Source organism: Aulonocara sp. 'chitande type north' Nkhata Bay, linkage group LG19, assembly GCF_057382095.1.
Source record: "Aulonocara sp. 'chitande type north' Nkhata Bay isolate Kocher_YH1m ecotype deep benthic linkage group LG19, A_spYH_male_GT1.1, whole genome shotgun sequence".
NCBI classification, from domain to species: domain Eukaryota; kingdom Metazoa; phylum Chordata; class Actinopteri; order Cichliformes; family Cichlidae; genus Aulonocara; species Aulonocara sp. 'chitande type north' Nkhata Bay.
In genome coordinates this window covers 24,140,652-24,160,122 of record NC_141362.1, presented here as the reverse complement: position 1 = coordinate 24,160,122, position 19,471 = coordinate 24,140,652, and the positions used below count along the sequence as shown (strand labels likewise).

The 19,471-nt window shown below is 41.2% G+C and overlaps 3 protein-coding genes across 4 annotated transcripts; all 3 read right to left on the bottom strand.

Annotated features, from left to right (window-relative positions):
* Window positions 1–385: 385 nt before the first annotated feature.
* On the bottom strand, window positions 386–9,286 carry LOC147307077 (thrombospondin-type laminin G domain and EAR repeat-containing protein-like). The gene is made up of 13 exons (XM_086274417.1): window positions 7,492–9,286; window positions 6,285–6,508; window positions 5,445–5,791; window positions 4,944–5,034; window positions 4,691–4,847; window positions 4,465–4,596; window positions 4,314–4,384; window positions 4,020–4,178; window positions 3,731–3,932; window positions 3,419–3,651; window positions 1,488–1,666; window positions 1,262–1,363; window positions 386–1,075 (listed from the first exon to the last, which is right to left on the bottom strand). Exons 1-13 carry the CDS (start codon window positions 7,574–7,576, stop codon window positions 922–924), a joined length of 2,136 nt encoding a protein of 711 aa, XP_086130543.1. The 5' UTR covers window positions 7,577–9,286; the 3' UTR covers window positions 386–921.
* A 64-nt stretch (window positions 9,287–9,350) lies between these two features.
* sumo3a (small ubiquitin like modifier 3a) lies at window positions 9,351–13,067 on the bottom strand. 2 transcript variants are annotated; one of them, XM_086274419.1, is made up of 4 exons: window positions 12,915–13,067; window positions 11,908–12,036; window positions 11,746–11,817; window positions 9,351–11,607 (listed from the first exon to the last, which is right to left on the bottom strand). In XM_086274419.1, the coding sequence occupies exons 1-4, from the start codon at window positions 12,933–12,935 to the stop codon at window positions 11,545–11,547; spliced, it is 285 nt and encodes a 94-aa protein (XP_086130545.1). In that variant the 5' UTR covers window positions 12,936–13,067; the 3' UTR covers window positions 9,351–11,544. The 2 variants fall into 2 exon arrangements, with proteins under 2 accessions (XP_086130545.1, XP_086130544.1); XM_086274418.1 differs by having other exon boundaries at window positions 11,746–12,036.
* Window positions 13,068–15,919: 2,852 nt separating this feature from the next.
* LOC147307075 (uncharacterized) lies at window positions 15,920–18,998 on the bottom strand. The gene has a single exon (XM_086274740.1). The coding sequence runs from the start codon at window positions 18,807–18,809 to the stop codon at window positions 17,760–17,762; it is 1,050 nt and encodes a 349-aa protein (XP_086130866.1). The 5' UTR covers window positions 18,810–18,998; the 3' UTR covers window positions 15,920–17,759.
* Between the last annotated feature and the right edge of the window lie 473 nt (window positions 18,999–19,471).

Below are 19,471 nucleotides of genomic sequence, written 5' to 3'. Positions count from 1 at the left end.
ACCAAGCTTGGTTAATGCGCACACAACAGTGAAAGTAACTGAAGCTCTTTTCCATAATTAACCAGTTTAATTTCTGCGATTTTATGTAATTTTATGATACAGGTATGGATAAAGCCCACGTTTCATATCTACGTTTTGATTATAGCAAAATAATTTTGTGTAAAAACTACAATTCCGGCAAGTCTATGCTTTGAGGTTAAGCATGTATTATGTGATTTGTAGTCTTTTATAGACCAACATCTTGTGAGTGTCAGAGCTCAATGGGTAATTATTTGTCTAAGGAAAACTGTACCAAATAAATGATTAGCTACAAAAAAAACTTCAATAAATCATCATTCAAATATTAAACATTATCTGTTGGTATAAACAACTCTTATTCCATACATAAACACAATAATTATAGTTTATTTAAATTTCAATAATTTACTATCACTTTTCATATACAATTCATGCAGCCAGAGGCAAAATATAACAACAAACAATACACTTTTCTATTTAAGAAAACATATTACAGTTAGTAAACAAAATAATATTAAATCACAATGCTCTTACAGAGAGAGAGAGTATATAGAAATTTGTATTAAGTTTTGTCACACGATACACACAAATATATATTAAAAACAGACTTTCTTTGGTCCATGTGATTTTTTTTGTCTTAAAATGAGGTACATCAGTGGTTAACATATCACTGTGTGGAGGGTGACTGTATGCAGGGCTGATCACTGCAAAGGTACCCCAGCCAACACCCTGAGGGAATTTCTGAGCAGACAATAATTTAAAAAGTCAATAAAATTTCAATAATTAATGTAACCATTAAATGACCTTTTTAAATGACCTTTTGCAAATTATTTTCATACATGATAGATTGTGTACAATTACACAGATGCAGGACACAAAGCCACACTTTTTTTGTTTGTTTGTCTAGTAGGTTTTCAGCATGAACACTTTGGAGAGCGGTGCCTTGGCACTGGAGTAGATTAAATATGATTCTCCTTTAGCGCTGAAAAATTCCCAGTCACTGCACCCGATCGTTGGCAGCCAATGAACAGGAACGAATCCTTCATATCCCTGCCACCTAAAAGCAAAACAGAAAAGATGAATCCCATTAGTGCAGTATTTCCATCTGCTCTCACGGTAAGATAATAAATCAATATTAGAATTGTGTGTGTGTGATGTTTGAGATGGTTTCAAGGCGGATACCAAAAGGCAATAAGGTGGACTTATTTCACATTGGGAGGGGTGCTGTTGACAAGTTGAATACCTGTAGAGAATGCTGTTGAGAGAGTAGGATTCTCCATTGAAGGAGTTAGCAACAACCAGAAAATATTCCTGCCCAAGGCTGAAGAACTCCCAATCCACTGCACTGGAAAGAAAGAGGAAGGTATGTGGAGATAATGAACAGATAAAATGACAGCAGACGCATCAAGAAAATGTTTCTGAGCGTGTGTACACCTGGTAAGTATTATCTGGTGATTGAACATCTATACCTGTAGGTGACAATGTCCTGGAAGCGGACAAACAGCTGTGCACTCATGTCCAGTTCATAGATAGTGGAGTTAATGGTGTACTGACTCGGTCCATTACCATGGAGTCTGTGTCCATTGGCAACAACCAAAAAAACTCTGCTGTCAATCTGGAACATTTCCCAGTCTGTGGCACAGAACGTCTAAAAGAAACAATCAATAAATCAAATACTTTAGCCTTCAAATGGGAAACTCGTGGCACACAGAAGTTAAGTAAGTTGCATATTGCTGCTGATGAGAAGAGTTCTGCTGCTATTATATTTTACAGTGCTAGATGAAACTGCTGATACATGCAGGATCCAGTTTCAGCCAAAACAGATGGCCTCGCATTTGTGGCTACAATACTTTGGTATACAGAGGAGTTACCCAGACCTTCTGGCTGCAAAACAAGCCCAAATCATCCCTCCTCAACCACTGTGCTTGACAGCTGCTATGAGGTGTTTGTGCTGATAACCTGTGTCTGATTTTGTGCACTATGGTCAGATATCTGCACTTTGGTCTCATCTTTCCAACGGATATTCTTCAAGAGATCTTGTGGTTTGTTCAAATGCGACTTTGCAAACTTAATCCGTGATGCCATGTTATTTTTTAAGAGAAGAGTCTTTCCTAGCAACGTTTCCACTCAAGCCATACTTGTTCAGTCTTTTTCTAGTTGTGCTGTGTCTGAATCAGAAATGTAACTCTTGGGTTGTTTTTTTTTTTATTTCTCTGAACAATGCACAGTCTTGCTCCAATGCTCCAATCTCGGGGTGAACTTGTTGGGACATTCTTTTGACATCCACTGGACAGCTTAAAATATGACTTGGACTTTTCATTTACTTTGTTCCAGGAAATATTATAAGCCATTAAAAATGGCTCACCCCATGATAGATTTATCCAAGCCAGAGTCACGAAAACATTACCTATGGCGCGCCATCCAAAACTGAAGATACTTAAGGAGGCGTGCCGATGCTTTTGGATTTACGACTCTCTATAATTAAAGCATATGCCAATAAACAAAAAAAGCAAAGATATATGGTCCACCTTTTCTCTGAAGACATGTCAAGCCTTTCATCAGTTTGTAGATAGATGGTTCATTAAATGTGAGCATTTTCAGAGTGAACTTGTCCTTCTTTTAATTCAACGTAAATGAAAGATCTGGATAGGTGAGATCCAAATTGATAATATTAAATGTAGCCAATGGGCTAAAATTATTTTGAGCTAACAGACTCACTTTGCCTCTGTGAAATCAAAGAGCCAACATGACTAAAAGTATGTGATAAATATGTTTTCTGCCCCATTTTCTTTATTATTTCAGTTAATTAATTACCAGCAGCCCTGAGGTGTTCATGTACATCCTCACATCTCGCAAGGGGCGTTCCCCTTAATTACACAATTCCTCCTGTTTTCTCTCGAGACTATTAATGTGTCAACACTCTCACATCAGATGTGGTTTGATTCAAATATACCATTCACTATCAGTAACACGTCAAAGCACCGTTATCGCTCAAGCAAATCATAGCAAACCACATACTCTATTTTTTAAGGTAGTTTTTCATAATCATCAGATACAGATCTCATCAGGAGAAACCAAAGCCCAAATGGTCAGAAGATGACTTCCTGCCATGGAGTGGAAACCATGCCGTCCTCAAACCCACTCAGAGTTTTGAGGGGTTTGTAGCGAAGCAGCAAACAGCTGATAGGAAAATATTTTTAGTCTATTTGAGCTACTTTCAGTGCGCCCCAGGGTGGCTGTGGCTACAATGTAGCTTGCCATCACCAGTGTGTGAATGTGTGTTTGAATGGGTAGATGACTGGTTGTGTAGAGTGCTTTGGGGTCCTTAGGGACTAGTAAAAGCGCTATATAAATGCAGCCCATTTACCATTTACCATTTTACATTATTCTTATCACAAACCTTAATTTTCTGGAACACCTGGAAGTTTCCATTCACCCAAACGTAGATGACGGAGTCTAAAGAAGTGGTCACGCCATCAAAAGCATTGGCGACCACCAGGAAATAGTAAGGTCCGACAGTGAAGAACTCCCAGTCGTACGCCCCTGAAGTCTGGAGCATCTGGTGGACCTCAAAAGACTTTGATAATCTGTTCCACCTGTATATCACACTGTCTATAGTGTGATTCTTGTCACCTAAAAGCCAAACAAGCAAAAGATGCCATGCCAGACACTGTGGAAGTTAACGGGTAGTATAGGTATATATTTATATTACCTTGTCTATGATTAGCGACAGCAAGATATGTATGTCCATCTATATTAAATGCCTCCCAGTCTCGGGCACAGTGCGTCTGCAGAGTCTGGAACTGCACAAATCTTTTTCTCCTTTTGCTCCACTTGTAAATCACAGAAAAGTCCGCCTGTGAGTCTTTGTTAAATCGCCTGTCTCCCCCAGAATTAGACACCACCAGATATATCTACATTAAAAACAACAAAAGAGAAAGAGTATAGGTTTAAAGCTTTTAGTAGGATTAAAGTGTGATTTTTCCACTAACTTGTCACACCTTATTGCCCATGCTGAAATGCCTCCAAGCCAGGGCTCCGTTGGTGCTGATATTCTGATAGAGTTGGAAACCTGTTTTAGTCCAGAGATACACAGCAGAGCCAGATGCCGACCGATGAGCCATAGCAGCCATCAGACCCATACCAGGTACCTGGAACAGCTGGAGATTGGATTTTTTTTTCACAGCGGGTTTATGTACAGGAAATCCCAAATGAAAGTGAAACAAAAGTATCAGACAATAAAGTATCAGACAATAAGACCTAAGTAAGTTTCACAGCAAATGGTGGATAAATACCTCTATGTCGTGGGTCTCTGAGCTGGTGGTGAGCACCTGATGTTCCAGCACATAGTCCAGCCTTTTGCGATCTGTGTTAATGAAAATGAATGGTTTATGTGATTTTATTTCATAGAAACAAGAACAGAAACAGTGGTAGTTGGAGTCTCACCTTCTAACACAGTGATCCAAACTGTACCGTCACAGAGGTAGAGGCCCTTTTTGAGGGGATTAAACCACAGCTGGCCCTGTAGCTGCTCCGAGCATGACTTCTCCAAGCCCACAGACACTCTAGCTTCAGTTTCTGACATATTAAAAACCAGAAAGCAATCAAAGAGGCAAGCAAACATGCAATGTCTTATTTATACTGAGTAAAAATACATGCATATGCAAATTACCATAGGTATTCCCATGTCTATCATCTTCTGCTCCTGTGGCTGGCAGGTCTAAAAACAGTGGTGGTACTGACAGAGCTGCTAGCTGGGGGTCAGAAGAGGGGCAGATCTGATGGGTAGCATCTGAACCTGGCACCAAAACCAGCTGTCGCAGTAGACCCTGGATATGTGGTCACAGAAGAGGTAATCATTTCCGAGTTCATGGCATATCCTTTACAAATCTTATTATAGTCTGAAATAAAGAAAGGCATCTTACTGAAAACAAGCCCTTCCACAGCCCCCGACTACCAATGTGGAATCTGGATCCCTGAATGTTGAGGTCTGAAGGGAAAGGCCTGGAGGGAATGCTGTTTGCCATAAAAGATATACATAATTATTTCTAATAGGTGGAGTAAGTTGTTTTTCTTCTATAAATGAACTAAATTCTCTATAATTAAAGTAGTTCACTCTGTTCTTCTCATTCTAGGACTCAGTGTGAGACATGAACTGTATTACATGTACAAGTGCTGTGTGGGTGTTGATATTCCTCCTTTCGGCGTGCCAGAGGGAATTTCCACTAAAAAACCATCTATCACACACTGTCAGGCTACTGTGATATGGCTGCAGGGCATACGCAGATTTTGAGCAGGACCATTTTATTGTGGTGAAGGATCTACTGCGCCTCAAGGCAAAATCGGAGGGAACAGAGTAAAGTGGGAAACAGACGTATCCACCCAGAGAACAGAGAAGAGAAAGAGGGGAGAGAAACTGAGCTTACATTTCCACTGGTGAGCTGCAATCCACTGTGAGCTTCACGTGATGACTACCAATGGCTAAAACAAGAGTGTGCCACTGGCTGTCAGCCAGCTGGGTGCCTCGAAACACCCAGTGCTCTACAACCCCTCTGTGACCTTTATAAAGGAAGTGCAGACGCTTTCCCGAGAATTTAAGTCCAAGAATGAGGCGCCCATCACTTTTGACTCTTGTCTTCTGACTGTGTTGCTCTTCTCCGGTGATACTTGACTCTTTATTGCTTTTCAAGCTGCTGCCTCCATCGTTCTCCTCTTTGTTCTGATCCACTGGTCGTCCTTTCGGCCCCATCAGAGAAAACACATATTCATTCCCCTGTTTGGAAAAACAAGAAGGAAGCCCAGACACACTGAATTTGGCAGCGGACGATGCTAACAAAGTGCATACGCTTTTTAATCAAGAATGGAGTTTTTTAGGTGATGGGTAATGAACTATGTTGCAATTTGAAACACTAAATTGCACTAGAAGAACAGACTTGCATGTAAGTTTAATTGCAAATAAATCAATAGGCAGTAAATATGAGCAATACCGACATCTGTGTCAAGTTTAGCAGCGTATGCATTCATCTTTCTGTCAGGGTTAATATGGCACTGTAACAGGAATTTCTGTCAAATCTATTCTGTGTTTTGGGTTTGCAGAGACACAGTCTTTCTATTTATGTAACACACAACATCTCCTCAAGCAAAGCAGGGTGGAGTGGTGGCATCTATTATTTTACTTAAGTAATCAACTGTTATTACTTGCAACATATTCCTATTTTCACACCCCTGCAGTCATTAGTACCGAGGCGTTTCAGTCAGATGCTCACCTTGGGTGCACTGTCGGAGACTTTTAATGTCAGAACGATGGAGAATTCCTTGGGGAAGAGGTCACAGTTCACCAGAATCTGGGAGGAGGGAAAGCTCAGTGCGGTATCAGGGCTTGAGAAATGAATCCCCCTCACCCCGCCGGCCTGCTTCATGTGCACCCCCGGCACAAGTTTGGATGGGTCCCTCTCAAGGACAAAAGATAGAAGATCCAGGGGAAGCGAACCTGAACAAAATATGCAAATAAAGACTATGGCAGTGAGTTTTATGGCCAAACTTTAAACTTCCTCGTGTTGCGAAAGTAACACTGCAGAATTCCTGGGATGATTAATGGGTTAGAAAAGAATAAAAGCTGAAAGTTTTTAAAGTGGATTTAAACAAAATCGCTCTCAGGCTGCAGTAGAAGTAATCTATTCACCGTACTTCACACTTTCACTCAACTTCAGTACATTAGAATAATTTAATAACTTTAGGTTTTGCAATGAAAAGTGTGATTTGATGCTTTATTGTAAAAAAAAAAAAAAAAGAAGAAAGAAAAATACCTAAGAGCATATAAAGTTTGAGCTGAAATGATTAGTGCACCAGCAGGATTACTTACTCTATATACCTTAAGTGCTGAGTGTGGTAGAGCATCTTCAAAACCAGAGGTTTGTTTTAAAGGGACACGAGTCAAAAAGGTCAGGATCCACAGGAAACTAATAAATTCCTCAATGTCCCAGTACTACTGCCACCACCACACCCTGGAGTGTGAGAAACAGCCCTAGGTAGTGGTGGGGTTTTATGAGACTTCAGTGGGTTTGTTATTTAATTATTTTTTTTAAAAAGATACTCTTTCCTAAGCAACGATAACAGAAAAATAATAATACTCCCACACTGATGAGACATCACGTAAACATGCGCTGTGTACGTCCTAATATTTCAATGTGTACGGGATTGTTGTGGAATCCCAACCACACCCAATGTCTGTACTTGTTTATGGATGTTCATTTAGGTTAAAGTGGCATGCACGTCCACACAGAGAAGCACTCCTACTGTACTGTAGGCAGATGCAGACAGCTGGAATTACCAAAAAGTATTTTAGCTAGAGGGGCTTCCTGGGTTTTAGATGAAACAGTAAGCCATTCGCTGTATAATAATTAACTAAACATTACATGTGCTGAACTCAGCTGAGACTGGAAGAGATAAAATAGAATAAAAATTGAATAATACCTGTACATTGCCTCCATGTTTCTGTGGCTGTCTCAGTTACTCTTAACCCCAGGAGAAGGAACGGCATAAATATCAGCGTTGACATTGCAGAAAATCGGTTTGTTTCAGTTTCCAGTTGGTAGGAATGTCTCCATACTGAAGGTATTTCTTTGCCTATCCTAAATGACAACACACACCAGAAAGCTGTGTACACTTCATATTGAGCCTGCTAAGAATTCCAGCTCCAAACAAAAAAATGTCTATGAAGAAATTCGGGTGACAATCATTAAAGTCACACTGGTAACCTAAGATTGATGTTAGGAGTAGGAAGTCCCAGAGCATCCGCGCTTGGAGAGATCCATTCATAAGTGTGGAAAAACCTGCACCTGCAGCTCCTTTTAAACTCCAGACTCATGCAAATCACTAAGCACCCTGTCAGTCATCCGCACTCAACCACAAATCTGATGACACAGACCTGCCAGAGGGGTGAGCTGCACCACTTTGTTAATGTATACGTGTACGCTCACAGACAAGCAGACAGGCACAATATCTGAATGTGATCACATGAAAAATGATTGATTAAAGGGCTTTTTTTATTGTTATTATTAAAAGGCAATCAAAAGAAAACAACAACACTTGCACGAGCTTTGGTCAAGCAGTGCATCCAAGCCGAGCTTTTACTATATTAGTTGTGATTGCACTTTAGTGTATGTTCAGGACATCTAGATGCTTCCTGAAAGCTCTGCAAGTATTGAAAAGGTAATTATGTTTCAAGATAGTAAAGCTAAATAGTATGCTGAACCACATATATGTTTTGAATTAGCAAAATAGTATTAACATAAGCAAAGACTGTAATGGAGAAAGTACTAAGAGCAGCTTGGTCAGATAGTTTTTGCAATTAATACATATTTGCATGTATGTCAACCTGGGTGGGCCAAGTCAGTCACAGTGGAGTACCTGAAAGTGTACAGTCTCCTACAGAGGATGTTCAGTGCCACTCAAACTCGACATTCATTGATTTCCTCAAGTCTGTTTAATCTTATTTTGATGGTCACCAGGTGCTCATGAGGAACAGCGGCATGTCTGCTTGTGTCAGATCTCTCAGAACCATCCGGCACATTTACAAGGCAAATGACACAGTCTTTCTTCTTCCACCCACATTAAGATTATGGACGCCACAAATATCAAGGATGCAAAATACATACCAGTATATTTTCCTTTATCCATTCATCAATCTCTCTTACTGCCAGGAACAGCAGTTACACCCCTGAACCCGTTTAGATGAAGAAAAGCAGATGCAGATTGTCCACCGGTCCCTGATTTTCCTTATTCCTGGTTTGACTCATCGGCCGCTATGATTAATCTTATCACTGTTCCGGTTATACTGAATGCAAGTATTCACACAGACTATCAGATGAGATGCCACGTTCTAAATTTGGACCTGGGTAATAAAGACGATGGTGAAGTTTTAGATGATAATCAGTGTTTGTCCTTTTTTAACTCATTTATCTAAATTTAGTCATCTTTTGTCTACTACATGAAGAAGTGTGCTTGAGGACCACTTCAGAACCTCATTTTCTGAAACACACTTCAGCTAAGTTTACGGTTTTTCCCACTACTTTCATGTTTTTATGAAAGCAAAGCTTTAGCAAACCCAAGACATGGTATTGGTATGGACCAGTGGTGCCACCTAATGGTTACTTTTGCACATTAGAAAGCAGGTTTTCGGTGCTTTTGGATCCTTAGCTCCCATCTGTGTGCATCTGGGTACCCAAATTTTACCCCTCCCTTCCCTGGAGACAGAAAAGGGGCTTTAAGTTATGTTCTTTAAAACAAACAGATTAGCTGGTCAAACACAAAAACAAAAACTTGACATCAAATCTGAGTACCAAACTATATTTATTGTATACAGTAGTAAAAGACCACAAATAATGTACAAATCAGTAGAGAAAACATAACATGACAAGACCTGGTCCCCGTTCTTCGTACTTTACAGTTTAGCTCAGCTGACCTTTGTCCAGCTCACTGGGTTCTTGAAATGCGAGCGGAAGGCTGCTTGTTGGCATCGTAAAGTGTGCTCTTACTTTGTGTGATGAAAGCTGGAATCATGATTGCTGACTGGCTTGTGCAGATGCATGTCGCACAAACACTCAACATTTCTCTGTGCAATACAATATTGACAGATGCTTACTGATGGCTGTGCAAGGAAATAAGGTTTCATTTCTCAGTACTGGCACCAACTCTTAACTATTCATATAAAAGATGAAAAACATTTACTGTAGTAGCTGAAAGTGTTCAGACAGTTTTTAAAGCACGTATTAAAACCTACATTTTGTTGCAGTGTGTTTTTAACTTTGAAAGGTGCAACCTTTTCTAATAACTTGAATCCAACTAACTTCAAAAAAGCTGGGTTTTTCTTTTCAGGATTTGAGCTTAATGAACCGTGGCTGAACTGGGGGGAGGAAAGGGGGGAAAAAAGAAATCCTAGCTCATTTCAGACTATTTACATTCAAAGACAATTTGGTTACCCACATACGAAGAACGGGGCCCTGTAGGTACAGAACACTTGTCTCCCAAACTCCAATGGCTGACCTCCTGATATGAAACGAACTGCATGCTTCACTCTCCAGAATGTAAAAATAGTGAAAGACGCTCATCACCACTTGAAAGACTGCCACTGTAACAACACACAAGCAGACAGCATCTCAGCAGCTGGCACAGTAGTGAAAAGTGTCATTGGTGTCTTTTAGCAAAGACAGTCCAACTTTTGCTGGATACCCTTGCTCAAACTTGAACCTGCTCCTCTTCAAAGCACATCTAAAACTCAAGTGTTCCCGTTGGCCTACTTGTGCTAGGGCAATACAGGGGATGAGACACCTGACCTAAAAAAAAACAAAAAACATTCAGGAACCTTTCAGTTATTCCCACTCACAGTCCACCCTCTACAACAAGCAGACCTGCTTTTGAGATCATCACAAGGACCGGTTACTAGCCCACTTTGGAAAAAAACAGAACCAAAAAGAAAAATGTTATGTATTTTGCACCAAGAGATTCTTTACACAATCAAACGCCGACCAGCTTACACCGTGGATGCACTTCTGTGATATAGATGAATTCTTTCCCCTGAAACAAGCATTTCTGCATAAGCATATATCCATCTGTACCGCAGACACCCACAGTCACTCACTGAGTAGCCATCTAAGAGGAAGCAAACACTGATGCAATATAAATGCCTTTAAATGTGACAGTTTTCACCTTGAAGTTGGCTTTTTAAAGAGAAGCACGTCAAATATGAAGCAGACGTTCTGTTTTTGGAGTATTGGTCCAAGTCCCACAACATTTATCTAACACCCATTCTGATACTGCTGTACAGGAGGGGGAAAAAATGTCGACCATATGCCCCATGGGTGTTAATGTTTAAAATAACAGACGAAAAAACTAAAATTAACATTTACAAAAGAAAAGAAACATTGCAGAAGCACCTAAAATGCAAAGAATTAAAATTCATTTAACATAACAAAAACAAACAAAAAAACGAGTCACCATTCAGACAACAAACACACAGAAAAGCAATGTGAAATGGGAAGCATGTGTGTATTATGTTCAGATAGTGCTTCCACTTCAAACCATTTTTATGCCCACTGACAGTGACCCCTGGACAAAACACTTGCAGAGCCTCGCATTCAACCCTGATGGATGAAAACAGTGACAAACTACTGGATACTAAGCTTTCACTGCACAGTGAACCAAAAGCAGTGACAAACCAGGAACAGCTGTGATGAGTTGTTGGTCCAATCACAGCCAGCGGTGCCAGAAGGAAATCTGTGTCCTGATTGGCCAGCAGAGAGACTGTTGACACACAAAAGTTCAGTCCTGACTGAGACAGCACATAAACAGCCAACGAGGCCCCCCGCCAACACCTGACGAAAACCATGACAGACATCTTTAAACTGAAAGAATAATAATAATAATAATAATAAGAATAATAATATGAGGGGAGTGGTGGGGAAGGGATGGACAGTGAGATGGTTGAGGGCGTTGTCTGAGGGTGGCCGTCAATGAGGTGGGTAGGGCTTAGCAATGGCCGCCTGTCTGCTGCTGGAAAACATCTATGGTGTCTTCATCTTCCATTTCCAGCTGAGAAAAAGATGTTCCATATATTAATTATTTTACAGTATTGCAAACATATTCAATTTATTTAGGGGACAAGTGCGCTGTAATCTTAAAGAAACTGAATGTGTTTCAATAATGGTTACAAGTGCATAATAATCATACCTGTGCAGGCGTATCCGTCTCATTGATCGGCTGGCCATCAAACCTGAACCTGATCTGCCTTATTGAGAGACCCTGCAGATGAAGATGCCGCCTTTCCGTTAAAAGAACAGCAAAGTTAAGTGTGCATGTAATCATGCTGCTTAAGAACTTACAGCAGCTTACCTGTCGTTCACAGTATGCCTTCATTAGTTTACTGAGAGGTGTGTGCCTTTTTATTTTAAACTGAACCACCGACCCATCCTGCCCTGCAACCTTGAGGTTGATGTGGTCATTCTCAGTCTTTACTCCTTCCTGTAGAAACACAATGGTTTAACACTTGATAAACAAATGGATTAGCAACCACAGTAATGGATAGTACGTATACGTTTTCTTTAAAGCGACATCCACAATACTGTTAGCCTTGCTAGCTCAGACATACAGAAAGTAAACTAATAGGCATATAATCCCACAATTTTAACAGCCGTGTCACAAAACACAGATGTGACTTGTGTTGAATTACTGCCATACTATTCAGTTGATGCTTTGATTAAAACAAAACGTACATTGGAGCTCAATAACACAGACATGCTACCATATGCGTTCACACAAGGCACTCACAGGCGCTAACGTTAGCATCATTAGCTCCGGGCTAGGCTCAGAACCACTGGCGAGTTTAGCTACCGGCTAACGCTGCTAGCAGTTTTGTTATGAAGTATTGTGGTACAACAAGCAGCACAACGAAAAAATTAAAACAAATAAAATAAAAACTACCAGAATACCATAGTCACATCAGTTTTTAAGGCGGTGCGTCACCTCCATTTGCGCTCTTCTGCCACTGCTGCAGTTGCGGCATTTGCGGCGTTGCGGACATAGCGTGGTCCCGTTTCGACAAAGAAAAAAATCCGCAAATAACAATCATGGTGTAATTGACATTCCTGCTCCCAACCTTTTAGACCCCAATTAGCGGGACAACATCCCTCCCAAACTCACCTACAGTGAGCTGTGTGAGCGCATATAGACGCACATATGAATGTGCGGGTACTCATTCATTTGCGAAACAAACACTGCGCCGATTTAGAGAAACGTGCAAACCAGGCCATTTTTAGATTGCACATATAAGCGACGGTTTCGCAGGAGCTCGCCTCAGCCATCATAACAAGCAAGCAGTTATATAAACCTCTATATATTACCTTTGGCTTTTCCTCTGACATCTCGGCAGGATTTCGCGTTGCAGTTTACAGAATAATCTGCTAGTTCGGCTTTATTTGTCTTTCTGCCGCCTTCTGTCCTCTCCTCTGCCCTGCTAACGGGTGCGCGCTTCAGACCGTTGCTGCAAATAAGCCATTGGCCCTTAAAACACCACGTGGTTGCCAAATCGCGGGAGCGCGCGTCTATGCAAAAAAAAACTCGATCACGCGAGGAATCTATATGAAAATCTCTTATTGTGCGCACAAATTAAACCAAATAACGAGCCACCTGTAAGTGGTAGCTATTGAAGTTCTGTAGTTTAATTTCCATTCATTTAAAATGTTTTGTTTCCATCTTAGTTTAGTTTAGACCAGACTTCAGAATTGGTTAAGCTCTTTAATGTTTAAATATCCTAGTGTATTATTATTGTCATTTTTAATAATACTTTGACTCTTTTAATTTAATTATATGTTTTAAGAAGTTCAGAAATACAGTAGTGGTCAGAAGTTCTTATACACTCATTATGGGCATGAAAGTCATGATAATTTGGGGCTTTTAATAATTTCTTTGAACTGTTCTTTTTCCAGTCAGGAATGATTAATTTACAGTATGCATCAATCTGATGCACAACTTTGAATTTATTTGGGATTTTCTTCAATCCACACAGGGTCAAAAGCAGAAATACAGACTCAAATATAGACATCAAATCACTTAATTCCCTTAATAAGTGCTATTCAATGTTCTACAATATCTATCAGTTTAACAAGGTGAAGGCCTGTTTACTTTTTGTTAGTGATCATGTTTGAATGCAACTGGTAGTTTCTTCTTTCCAAAAGGTGAGCAGACATCATATTAAACCCTATGGATTAAGAATGTAACTTGTGTTCATATGTGTGAAGGCAGCAAGTGAAGACTATTAGCAATATAGTGTATACACTTGAGCCTGTATGTGTACTTTTGACACTGCGTGGATTAGATAAAATCCAAAATAATACTGATGATGCCATAGCCCTGACACTACACACTGCCCTGTCACACCTGGAGAAGAGAGACACGTATGTGAGAATGCTGTTTGTAGATTACAGCTCAGCATTCAATACCATCGTTCCCTCGAAGCTGGACAGGAAACTGCAGGATCTAGGACTGAGCAGCTCCCTCTGCAGCTGGATCCTTAGCTTCCTGTCTGACAGACGCCAAGTGGTCAGACTGGGCAGCATCACCTCATCCCCCATCACACTGAACACTGGTGCTCCACAGGGGTGTGTACTGAGCCCTCTCCTATACTCACTCTACACCTACGACTGCACAGCCACTAACAACTCCAACATCATTGTGAAGTTTGCGGACGACACTACAGTGGTGGGTCTTATCACCAACGGTGATGAGACGGCTTACAGGGAGGAGGTCAGCGCCCTGACCCACTGGTGTCAAGACAACCATCTCACCCTCAACGTCGCAAAGACAAAGGAGTTGATAGTGGACTTCCGGAGGTGCAGAGAAGTACACACCCCCATCACCATCAACGGCGCTGCTGTGGAGAGAGTGAGCAGCTTCCGGTTCCTTGGTGTACATCTGGCTGAGGATCTTACATGGTCAGTACACACAAACAAAACAGTGAAGAAGGCGCAGCAGCGCCTCTTCTTTCTCAGGAGACGGAAAAGATTCGGCATGAGCCCCCGCATCCTCAGGACCTTCTATCACTGTGCCATTGAGAGCATCCTCACTGGATGCATCACCACCTGGTATGGCAACAGCACCGCCTACAACTGCAAAGCTCTCCAGCGAGTAGTGCGGTGCTCTGAACGGATAATTGGAGGTGAGCTTCCCTCCCTCCAAGACATCTACAGGAAGCGGTGCCTGAGGAAAGCGGGGAGGATCATCAAGGACTCCAGTCACCCCAGCCATAAACTGTTCAGACTACTTCCATCAGGAAGGAGGTTCTGCAGCATCCGGTCCCGTACCAGCAGACTGAGAGACAGCTTCTTCCACCAGGCCATCAGACTGCTGAACACGTCATAGACACCTCAGCTTCACTACTGGAACTTTAACATTATGCACTCCATACTGTACAGTAATGCCACTGTTTTGCACATGTCTCAACTCTGTATATTTTTATATATTTTATTTATTGTTTACTCTATTTAATTTGTAAAATATGTGTACACACACACACACACGTAGAAAAATATTTAGTATACACATCCAGAAATGCATATACTATTATATATTGCACATATATTTATTAGTTTCAGATGTAGCCATTCTTGTATTTTGCTTGTTTACATTATTGTATTTTGCACAACTCTGTTGCTTGTGAAGCTCGCACACAAGAATTTCACTCACATGTGCTGTACCAATGTACCTGCACATGTGATGTGACAATAAAAGTGATTTGATTTGATTTGATTAAAGAAAGGGGCAATGTGTGGGGCAATGTGGGAAGTACTGGTAACGTTGGTATAGCAAATTTTTATATGTTTAACATTAAAAACATAAAAACTATGCAAGTCCCTCACTGGTTTGGCATTGGTTCCCAGCTTCCTGGCAAAGTAAATACAACACAGTGTCTGTGAAGGTTCTCAGTCATCCAGGTCATCGTAGTCAAAGGAGCTTGCAAAGAAAAGCGTCTGGACTTCTTTAAGTTGCTTGAAGACGTTTCACCTCTCATCCGAGAAGCTTCTTCAGTTCTAAGGTCAAATGGTGGAGAGTCCCAGATATAAACCTAGTGGGAGTGACCCCCCACAGAGGGACAAAAGGACCCCCTGATGATCCTCTAATCGCCTGAGCCAAGGTGTGAAACTGGGTGTGGGTCCCAATCAGCCAGAGTTTCGGGTGAGTTTAGAGGATCATCAGGGGGTCCTTTTGTCCCTCTGTGGGGGGACACTCCCACTAGGTTTATATCTGGGACTCTCCACCATTTGACCTTAGAACTGAAGAAGCTTCTCGGATGAGAGGTGAAACGTCTTCAACTAACTTAAAGAAGTCCAGACGCTTTTCTTTGCAAGCTCCTTTGACTAAATACAACACAGATAAATAGAAACTGAAGTTTATTTTATGGTCTAACCTTTAACTCTCATTTCATCTCATTTTCTCTGCTTATCTTGTTTGGCATCAGTACTGATGCATCCATAGTTCACATTTCTTTATGAGCTGTGCTGACTAATATGTGGGACATTGAGTCAACTAGTGCATGCCCATGCTACAGTGTAATTGTCCCTTTTGACAGCAAAATCATGGCCTTACTTTAACCCACTTACTTGGTATATATGTGTTACTAATAAGTCCTTTAGTTACAGGTAGTCTCACTGCGATGGAGATCTTTTTCAAGAGGGAAAGGAGTACCAAAAAATCCCCTAAAACATACAAGAGCACTCACAAAATCTAGTGTAATAAATCTAGTGTAGTATATTAATCTTTTTGTGTTTTTGCGTTTTGAAGTTATATAATCTTGTACTGAAAAAATAATGTTTTAAAGAGCTCAAACAAAGAAAGTGCTTATATCCCCCAATGACTAATATATCACTTTAAGGAGATGATCCAATGGAAACTAAAGCTTTTTCCTAATTTGTGTGACCCTGAACTTTAACCTATGGCCTTGAAGATATTCTAAAATATATACCAAACATAAATACCACATTACAGTGGTGTATTTGATTATTTTTACCCATATGACTGGAGCAGAATTAACTGAAATCTTTGGCTTCTATAAGCAGAAAAAGAGATTTTAAGTCAAAGTTAAGTTTAAGTTAAATTCGTGCAGTCTGTGACTTTGTGACTTTATGGTGTCATTGTGATGTCGAATTGAAAAAACAAGAGCATTCGGAGAGTGCAACTCACCCTGAAGGGCAAGGACTATACTTTTTTTTACTATACTAAAAAAAATAGATGTTTTATGATGTTTTTATTATAACATGCTGACATCAGCCTGCTTTTATTACAGTGCAGCAACCTCAGCCTGCTTTTATAAAGACATAATGCCTGACCTTTGACCTATGACCTTGAAGCATTGAATACTAAAATAGTCTGTTTTATTATCTTTACCTATATGATTGCAACACAACTGACTAAAATTTCTGGCTTCTATAAGCTAAAAAACCTTGAGATTTAAAAATATTTTCATTTTCAGTGCGTGATTTTGCAAATCTTTATGCTGTCACTGTAACACTGTAGGGCATGGTATTTGGGGGAGGGCCGGGCTGGGGTGGTAGGTTGTACAGCTCTCAATGGCCTTTTATATGATATATTACTCGATATTGTTTTTTTGAAAAACTTTTCTGGGTCAACTTTACCTTTGCGTGCTGACAATGAAGGTCAAGGTCAAATGCTTAGCTAACCTAGGCTTGCATATTTTTGTAAAGACAACCCATTAAAAAAAATAAGGTAATATGAAGAGCAATATAAAGATTTTATTGATTTTGGCATGACCTTGACCTGATTTTCTTGTAAATTAAATCAGCTCCGGCTGTTACTGGCATACCATCACACAAAATATGAAAATGATACCTTGAAAACTGTGGAGTCAAGATTGCTAACAAACAGACAAACAAACAAACAGAACCATGACACCACCAGGAGAAAAATCCAGACAGACACTTAACATGAAATCAAAAAATGCAGTTTCACAATTTTTGTTTTCTTTGTAGCTCATTTCATAGGCAGCAAGGTATTCAAATCCAGTTTCTCCAAGACCAGTGTGAATGGGAGGTGCAGCTAAAATGTCTTTCAGCCTTCTAAATAAATAAATCCCACTCCTTCATATAAGATACAACGGTGAGTAAGTGTGATACACAGAATCAAGAGGCTTCTGGGGAGACGGAGAAGCATACATATAAACACTGTCACCATAATCAGACGCAGACAAAACTCTGGATGTTCACTGTGTACAGTGATGGTAATTCAGAATGCACCTGTCCCTCCTCAAAAGCAGACTCGTGAAAATTCCACACAGGTGCTGGAAAGCCGAGTCCATTTGTCTTTCGGGAAGCATTGAGCACTTGCAGTCTATAATGTTCACGGCGCCATGGTCTGTCGTTTTCTGACGGCCTTTCTCTGTCCACGCTGGTTTCTCGCAGTCTGCGCAAAGCTTGTGCGGACCGGTCATGGTCCAAGCGATGCACCTTTTCCTCACTGGTTTCGCGCAGTCTCCGTGAAGCCTGAGCCAGTCGATTATTTTGTAGGCGATGCTCCCTCTCCGAACTGGTTTCTCTCAGTCTGCGCAAAGCTTGAGCAGACCGGGCATGGTACAATCGACGCTGCCTTTCCTCGCTGGTTTCTCGCTGCCTCCGTGAAGCTTGAGCCAGTCTGGCATTTTGCAGCCGAAGCCGTCTTTCCTCGCTGGTTTCTCGCTGTCTTCGTGATGCATGAGCCAATCTGTCATTTTCTAAGCGATGCCGTCTCTCTTCGCTGGTTTCGTGCAATCTCCGTGAAGCTTGCCCCCGCCGCTTATTTTCCAGGCGATGCTCCCTCTCCAAGCTGGTTTCACGCCGTCTTCTGGAAGCCTTAGCCAGGCGGTCATTTTGCAGACGTTGCAGCCTTTCCAAACTGGTTTCCCGCTGTCTGCGCGAAGCTTGAGCCGACCGGGCATGGTACAATCGACGCTGCCTTTCTTCGCTGGTTTCGCGCTGTCTCCGCGAAGCCTGGGCCAGTCTGGCATTTTCCAGGCGAAGTCGTCTTTTTTCGCTGCTCTCGCGCCGTCTCCGCGAAGCTTGGGATACTCTGGCGTTTTCTAAACGACGCTGTCTCTCTTCGCTGGTTTCTCGCTGTCTTCGTGCAGCTTCTGCTAATCTGGCGTTTTCCAGTCTAGATTCTCTTTGATGCTGAGATTCAGTGGCCCTGATTTTCTTCTTCCGCATGGCATCCTTACTGCTGCGGCAAGAGCCTTTCCTTTTTCTAGGCATTGTGGTGATGTGACCCTCTCAAGGCCCCTTGACACAAGGAGCGACATGCGCTGCACTGACCGCTGGCTGGAGCGAATTTTTCTGCTGGCCCTCTGCTGCGCTCTGCCGGTACGTCATTTTTTGCACCCGCTCTACGTTTACTAGATGCGTCTGCTGCTTGTCAATGAAAACCATGCGTCTCTCATCTACAAAGGAGAAGGCATTGGCGTTGAAGTAACCGTACTAGTGAAGAAGAATGTACTCAATGACCTTAACTGCACATGCCTGCAACAAATCTGTGTGTGTGTGTTCGTCTGTGAACTTCTACTCAATCAGGAGTTTGATAACACACAGGCACGACTCAGGGCCCCAAAAGTTCTTATCTATATCAGATGTCATGAGGTCATCATATTGCCTAGCAACAAACAGTGAACCCATTTTCCTTGGAAGAAAAATATAAAGAAAGCAGGAGTGGCTAGAGACTTTTGCACAGTATTCATAACATAAATGCTAAAAAAATTGGTGGTTTTAGCTTGTTGGTATATCACCATCAAGTTTGACTGCATGTTGGTGGAGTTTGCAGACAAACAGATTTGGTATAAAATACATAAAACAATGGGGCAAGGGATACAAGTGCTTTGCAGATACCATTAAAAAGTGGAATACCTGGTCAGCCTAATTAA

Coding starts and splice junctions, on each gene's coding strand:
- LOC147307077 (XM_086274417.1), bottom strand. CDS start 7,576: ATGTCAACGCTGATATTTATGCCGTTCCTTCTCCTGGGGTTAAGAGTA. Junction 5,035..5,444: donor TGCAGCTCACCAGTGGAAAT/GTAAGCTCAGTT, acceptor TATGGCAAACAG/CATTCCCTCCAGGCCTTTCC. Junction 1,364..1,487: donor CAGGACATTGTCACCTACAG/GTATAGATGTTC, acceptor CTTTCTTTCCAG/TGCAGTGGATTGGGAGTTCT.
- sumo3a (XM_086274418.1), bottom strand. CDS start 12,935: ATGTCAGAGGAAAAGCCAAAG. Junction 12,037..12,914: donor TGTCAGAGGAAAAGCCAAAG/GTAATATATAGA, acceptor GTGTTTCTACAG/GAAGGAGTAAAGACTGAGAA. Junction 11,608..11,745: donor AGACGGATACGCCTGCACAG/GTATGATTATTA, acceptor TCTTTTTCTCAG/CTGGAAATGGAAGATGAAGA.
- LOC147307075 (XM_086274740.1), bottom strand. CDS start 18,809: ATGCCTAGAAAAAGGAAAGGCTCTTGCCGCAGCAGTAAGGATGCCATG.